Genomic DNA, 7,500 nt, shown 5'->3' on the forward strand with positions numbered 1-7,500 from the left:
TGACACTTGAGATGTATTGGAAATAAGTTAATGAATAGATGTGATGATGTAGGCTAATACCATTTACGTTTTTGATGTTGGCTTACACTAATACACGTATTTAAATTCGTTGGAATATGATGCCATGTATGCATTTTGCTTGATATTTTATACATTTTTAGGCTGACTAATTATTTTACACAAAAGAAAGATGATCTTAGGCTGTCAATTGTGAATAACGTTTTTTTTACGATTTTATGAGCAATAAGTGATAGTCATCCTTAGCAAAAGCATTTCTGCTGATGCACAAATATCAGAAATATCAAGAGGAAAATTATAGCACACTGATTGCCATCATTGCAATTATTATTATTCAGACATCTGTGGGATTTGCCCGGGAAGCATTAGGTGAATAAGACGAAGAGTTAGTGTATGGAATTAGGTGAATAAGAGAATAGAGTAAGGTGTGTGTGTTTGTGTATGGTTGTGTGTGTGTTTGTGTATGGTTGTGTGTGTGTGTGCGCGTGTGTGTGTGTGTGTGTGTGTGTGTGTGTGTGTGTGTGTGTGTGTGTGTGTGCGCGCGCGCGCGTGTGCGTGTGCGCGCGCGTGTGTGTGTGTGTTAGTTGTATGTGTTTTGGGGACCTGAGAGTGAAAGTGGTTTTGAACTTTTCCAAACACATTTGCCCTCCCAACAGGGTTCTGGTGAGCAGACCTATCTTCACCACACTGACTGGGCCACTGGTTCCTTCCTGAGGTAAGCACACGTGTACTCACACAAACCTACCAAGGCAATCTTTAGCTGCCGCAAACACACCAAGTACTTCACACAACTTAACACACACCTCTACATGTTGTGGAGCCAAGTGTTGTGGATGAAGACATTGCTCTAATTCGGTTTTTTTGGTCAGATTAGACAGAGAATCAAAGAAACGTTTCATTTTGACACCTTGACTTGCTCGTAATAACCACATGCTGATTTGAACTCTGGGCACAAGAGTCTCCTGCAGTCGTTGCTTTCTCCTCTTCACGGCACGCATCTCTCCCCTCTCTCCTCATGCCCTCTCTGGTCCTCTCGCATCTCTCCCCTCTCTCCTCATGCCCTCTCTGGTCCTCTCGCACGCGCCTTTGTCTGTTGTCACACGCAGTTAGTCAATGCTTTTAGCGGGACAGTGGCGTTTAATTGAGATGATTGATATTTAAGTAAAAGCGATCAGCGGTTTGTCCGAGCGTGAGCCTAAAAGCTCAGAACAGGGCCTAAGGGCCTGAAACCACCCCTGTGAGTGTGTGTGTGTGTGTGTGTGTGTGTGTGTGTGTTCAAAGCCCACAGCCACACAGGGGGTGGGATGCCACACAGTATCCGGCAGTAAGAGAAAATAAAAAGCTGCATGGCAAAAATAATTTTATTGATTATGTGTCATGGCAGCTATTAAAGTCTAGTGGGGGTTATGTACAGGGGGTCAGGGGGGTGGTGGAACAGGGAAAAACAGGACACAGTTCACACACACACACACACACACACACACACACACTCATACTCACATAGCCACGTAACCATTGCTGTGCACAAACACAGTAGCTTTCCAATCAGTGCATGCAGACCACTGAATTCAGTCCAACTACAGATGACATAGTGCTGACACAGGAAACACACTCTGAACACAGAGACGGACAGAAAGACAAACATGTGGACTGTTGGTCACACACACAGAGAGACAGACACGTCTTGACAGGTGCACACAGGCTGTGTGTGTGTGTGTGTGTGTGTGTGTGTGTGTGTGTGTGTGTGTGTGTGTGTGTGTGTGCGCGCGTGCGTGTGTGACACACAGATGAGAGTCAGGTCTATGGGTGCTGTAAGAGATGAAAGCGGAGCTGAAATCCGTCCCCTCTCCTTTTCCTGAACCCCACCACGCTTCCAGGCCTGCATCTCGGCACGACACCCCAGGAGAAAAATACACCACACAGCAGGTCTCTCCCTCTCTCTCCCTCCATCCCTCTCTCTCTCTCTCCGCATCTCTATCTTTCTTTCTCTGCCCAAAGGGGGGCACCCGGGGCCAGAAAAAGTTTTCTAAAGAGAAGAGAAACAATATTTTTGTGTAGTTGGTGGGATGATGCTACTTACTTATCATCCGTGTTCTGACTCTTCAAAGAAAATGGTATAGACAGAGCTTGTTAGGACAAATGCTGGAGGGGGTCATGAGAAATTTAAAATTTACACACACACATGTACACAGGCACACACACTCTCTGTCTCAAACACAGACACACATGCCTATGTTCACAAGATTATGCTGTCTTTTGTCTGGTAATTGTTCATATTCATTCATAAAACTGTCCAATTTACGTACAACCCACCATTATTTTTTTAGTTTATTAGTGTTTTAGTCATATTCATACAGATATTTTATGAAAATTAGACAACATAAACATAAAATGTATGACATACAATAGAAGCATTTAGTTAAGCTTATTTGTAGATGTCCAATCCAATCAGACCTCGCTGATTTGGATGTGGTTTGGCGAAGGGTGACCCACCAGGGGATTGTTTACCAGCCTGGCTACTGCGCGGTGTGGTGTGGTGTGGTGCGGTGTGGTGCGGTGCGGCTCTGTGCATTACGTGTGCTATGAAGCCCTCCGTGTGCTGATCAGGCCTGACGTTTGATGGGCACAGCTGATGGAGAGAGTTTACCTTCAGGGGGCTCCCACTAATTACACCAAAGCAGGGGGTCAAACGATTCCCTACTAACACACAGCGCTGATGAACCAGCTCGCAGATAATTGCCCCTCCGCACTGCCTTTGTAGAAGCAGTCTATTTAAAATGATCTAATAGAAATCAATTGAAATGTATATTATGCTACATTGTATTTTGAAACAGTATTACATAATGTATTACAAATTAATTCTCTACATTTTAATATTTTAACACATCATTTTATGTATCTGTCATCATTTTAAATAAAAAAAAAACATAAAAACATAAAAAACATAAAAAACAAAGCAAAAAAAAAACAAATATTGAAATAAATGATATTCATGTGCTCATAGCACCCTTTCCCTAAAATGATTTTTTTAATAGCACAAGATTGGTTTAAACCAAATATCTTTGTTTGAATAATGTTTAATCATCACTGTAATGTTGACATTTTAAATGGTATAAATATCATTATTCCCTGTAATTATGCCATTACAGTTTTAAACGTATGTACAGAAAGAATGGGCAAAAAAGTAGACTCCTAATGCAAGCACACACACACACACACACACACACACACACTAATATCCTCCTGAGTGTGTGACATACTGGGGTGGTAATGATGTCAGTTAACATAATTTACCTCCAAAGAGTGTGGAAAAGAGGACTAGATAGCAGGGAAGAGGAGAGAAAGCAGCTGAAAGAATGCTGTAACCACTCTGACCCAGATCCTGCCACCGTGGCACTAACGATGCCCCATGGGCGTGGTGCCAACCTCTCATTAACACACACACACACACACACACACACACACACACACACGCCCACCATGACTGTGCCCAAAGCTGTCCTATAAGGGTCTGTCCCAAACAAGGCACCGCACAGGTGCATGGTCCCTCAGGGTCTACACACACACACACACACACACAAGTGGTTTTTGTCTGGTACTGCACTGGAAGTAATGAAGGCTGGCAGGTAGAGTGAGAATACACCAAAGCTCCCCGAGGACAAGCTATTGGCAACACAGACACACAGACTCACTTATTCTTACTCAGATGCACATTCTTATTCAAATGAACTGCAGGATGCATGCATGCACACACGCATACACAGCTCTTAACCCATGACTGGGCCTCCTCATTCTGGGGCTTGTAGATAGCTGTTGGGAGTGAACACATGCCCTTTCCCACACTGCAGATGATATTAACAGCACAATCTGCCTCTCTGTCCAATCTCCAGCTGAAGCAGCAAGCCAGTGAGAAGAGCGTGATCTGCTTCTACAAAGGCCCTGAGATCTTCTCTCTCGCCAGCGATTTTTCTCTCTCTCTCTCTCTCCTTCGCTGGCCGCCATGTCCAAGGAGGAGCAGCCGTGCAAGGTGACCACAGGGTGTGGCAAGCACAAGGAGCGCAAGCCCAAGAAGCCCCACTACATCCCGCGGCCGTGGGGCAAGCCCTACAACTACAAGTGCTTCCAGTGCCCCTTCACCTGCATGGAGAAGTCCCACCTGTACAACCACATGAAGTACAGCCTGTGCAAGAACTCCCTCTCTCTACTCATTGACTCCGACTGGCCCTACAAGAAGGGCAACTTGCTCCATGCCAACCAGCTGAGGCTGCAGGCAGGCCTGGGCCGCCAGAGCCCGTCCAAGGAGCAAGCGGAGCAGGCGGTCGCGTCGGCCGAGCACAGCCCCACCGGACCTCCAGAGGAGGACCAGCGAGGGGAGGAGCCGCTAGTGGAGGAGGGCCCAGAGGGGAAAGGGGCGGCCAATGAACGCCTGGAGCACGCGGAGGGCGGGGACAGGGGCGGGGCCAAACACGCGAAGCAGGAAGCGGACGTGGTGATGGCGGACGCCTTCTCGCTGGAGGAGCAGCTGCTGCGGGCGCGGTCCTTTGAGGTGGAGAGTCGGCTGCGGCAGTACCGGCTGCCCAAGGCTGCGTGCCTGTCCACGCCTGCGCTGCTGCCCGACTCATGGCGCCTGCTGGGCTACCCGACCCAGACCAAGCCCAAAGCTGAGGCACAGCAGCCAGTGGGGGAGAGGGAGGCCTCCTCACTGCCCTGCTACCCCCCGCCGCCTCCCCCTGAACCCCCCGCCCTCAACCTGTCCCTGCTGGGCCTCAGCTACCCACTCACCCCCAGCCTCTTCTCCTACCTCAACCCGGCGACCTCGCACGCCCACGCCCACGCCCAGCTCGCCACGCTGCCCTTCCTCACGCACCCGCACGCGCCCGCCGAGCGCGCTCTCCTGCCGCCGCGCTTCTACTACCCCTTCCTGTGCGAGCACTCGCTCGGCGCGCCCCCCTCCTCCCCCCTGCACGCGTCCAAGGCGCTCAAGTCGCCCCAGCTTGGTGGCCAGGAGACCTCCCCGGCCCCGACGACGCCCCCTTACCCGGCCAAGCTGAGCCTGTGGGGAGCCCCAGCTGTTCGGCCCACTTCCACGCAGGCCTCTCCTGCAGCCTGGGCCTTGCCTGAGAGCGCCTCCCCAGAGCCAGGCCTACGTGCTGGAGATCGATCAAAGGCAGGGGTCGGGGGTCTGGAGCATGGCGCCAAGCGGCCTGCAGCCCACTTAGAATCGTCAGAGTGCCCGGTTGAGAAGAAACCAGCACTGAGTGGAGTCCCTCTGGACTTCCTTAAAAACCTGCACAGAAACACACCCAGCGTTGCCATGGCTACCGATAAACTCCTCCTGCACAGGTATGTCCATCAGAATGTGTGTTTATGTGGCTGTGTGTGCATGTATTTGAGCTCTTCTGTTCTTTCCCATGTGGATTTTCTTTGTTCATATTCATTATAGGCTTTTATCTGTGTCAGTAATTAAGGCACTTCGGGGTGCATTGCAATTACATGTCTATATTTTCAGTGAATTCATAACGTTAATATACATAATATTCTCAATTGAAATACTTCATGTTAAAACATAGTGGTGAATTAAAGAATTGTTCTGCTCTCTCTGCAGCTCAGTAGATGAATGGTACACAAATCTGAGGAGAGCCACATCTGAGAGTCCCCCCAGGGAGGTGACTTCACCTGCTCCCGTTGGCCGAGGAGGTGAGAAAGTGAGGGAGCAGCTGGAGGAGCGAGACCGGGAACGAGAGGCCGTCCTCCTGGAGGACCTGTCCAGCGCCTTGCAGGAGTACCAGCAGGCAGAGCACCGTGCCGCCACCATTTTGGCTCGAGACGGCACCTCCGCTCAGCTCCTGTGGGACCACCTGACCCAGATCCGCTCGCAGCTCTCCCACATCACGCAGGCACTGCAACGGACAGCCCCGAACGCTGACGGACCCCTCGACCTGTCCGTGAAAAAGGACCCAAGTGCAGCTGTGTTGACGCGAGACTGTACGGCGCTGAGCTTCATGGGAGAGACATCAAAGGAAGACATGAGCAGCGAATCAGAGGAGGAGGAGGAGGAGGAGCGCGACGGAGAGGAAGAGGAGGAGGATGGAGGGAGGGAGATGAAGGAGAAGAGGAAGCGCTCTCTCGACCTGCTCATTAAGCTGAACCAAACAGGCATCGCCATGGTGAAGGGGGAGGGCATGTGGGCCGGGAGGACCACCAAGTGCGAGGCGGACTCAAGTGTTTTGCTTTGCCCCAAGCACACACACACACACACGTCCAACACACACACGCCGCCCGCCAGCCATCCACACAGCCCACTCACTGCTGCGGACACCTGAGATGATCAGCACTTACATGGACACACACATGCAAATTCAAGTTTGCAGATCACCAGCACCGATAAACCTAATTCTAATCCCTCTCAACATCTTGAACATATACAGATTTATACAAACACACACACAAATTACTGGAGAGAGACCAAGCACCTTAGAAAGAGAGTACAACTCCTCACTTGTGAAGGTTGGTTAAAACTGAACTGAGAAGGATTCAATGGGCTCAATTCGTGCGTCTCAACTCCTATAGCAGGCAAACTGAGGGAGCAACAGAAATGAACATGAAATGAACATGACTAGTATGTAATGTAAATATTATAAATAAAATCTCCTGCTGTACTTCATATAACACTGTAATACTGCATCATTGTATTCATTTGTAAAATGGAACACAGTGCACTATTGGACACTTCTCCTCCACTGTCTAGTGATCTGTCTTTCTTTCTGGAACACCTGTTTTCATTCCCAGTGTGCATCTCTCGTGATAAAGTATCTGTCTCCTTGTGTTGCAATATTATAACTGTTATTACAGTTGCTCACATTCACTCAAACTCTCTCTTGCTCTATTAAACATTAACCAAGCTTGACTATGTGTAACTGCCTGAAAATATTTTATTACTCACACACGCATACCGGTATATTCAGCATTTCAAATGCATACTCCATGGACTCTCCAGAGACTGTGCCTGTGTGCATTACTGTAGAGCAGTGGTTGAATAAAAATAATATTAAAATCAACTCATGGCAATGTGTATGTGGAGAGGTGGTGGGCTAGTTAACTGAGGGACACTTGCATCCGCATAATGCAGACTGTCATCTGCTTTACAGGTGTGGCATACAGGCCCTGACAGTGTTGCACTGCTGCGAAAGGTGAACAGCATCCTGGAGCCAACCTGCACCAAAGCTTGCTCCTGTGAGGAGGTCCTATAGGTCAGACCGCCAAATACTTGAACATAACACAGGGGCTAACTAGCCTCTCAGCCCCCCAGGACGGTTGTACTTCCTAGAGCCACCACGCACTCGGAGTGCCCCCTTTCTCTCCTCCGTCCTGTCACCCACCCAAAACCCCCCTTGCTAATAGGTCACCTGCCAAAACGACGATCGTCTCGGCTACGCTGCGGACTGCGAGGGGAGGTCAATGTGTGTTGTCATGGCCGCTCAT

The 7,500-nt window shown here is 49.3% G+C and overlaps 1 protein-coding gene across 1 annotated transcript; it reads left to right on the forward strand.

Moving 5' to 3' along the window:
* Positions 1-4,018: 4,018 nt before the first annotated feature.
* prr35 (proline rich 35) lies at positions 4,019-6,381 on the forward strand. The gene is made up of 2 exons (XM_042083647.1): positions 4,019-5,361; positions 5,624-6,381. Exons 1-2 carry the CDS (start codon positions 4,019-4,021, stop codon positions 6,339-6,341), a joined length of 2,061 nt encoding a protein of 686 aa, XP_041939581.1. The 3' UTR covers positions 6,342-6,381.
* Positions 6,382-7,500: the final 1,119 nt, after the last annotated feature.

The sequence above is a fragment of the Alosa sapidissima genome, chromosome 24, assembly GCF_018492685.1.
Source record: "Alosa sapidissima isolate fAloSap1 chromosome 24, fAloSap1.pri, whole genome shotgun sequence".
Classification (NCBI taxonomy): Eukaryota; Metazoa; Chordata; class Actinopteri; order Clupeiformes; family Clupeidae; genus Alosa; species Alosa sapidissima.

Coding starts and splice junctions, on each gene's coding strand:
- prr35 (XM_042083647.1), top strand. CDS start 4,019: ATGTCCAAGGAGGAGCAGCCGTGCAAGGTGACCACAGGGTGTGGCAAG. Junction 5,362..5,623: donor GATAAACTCCTCCTGCACAG/GTATGTCCATCA, acceptor CTCTCTCTGCAG/CTCAGTAGATGAATGGTACA.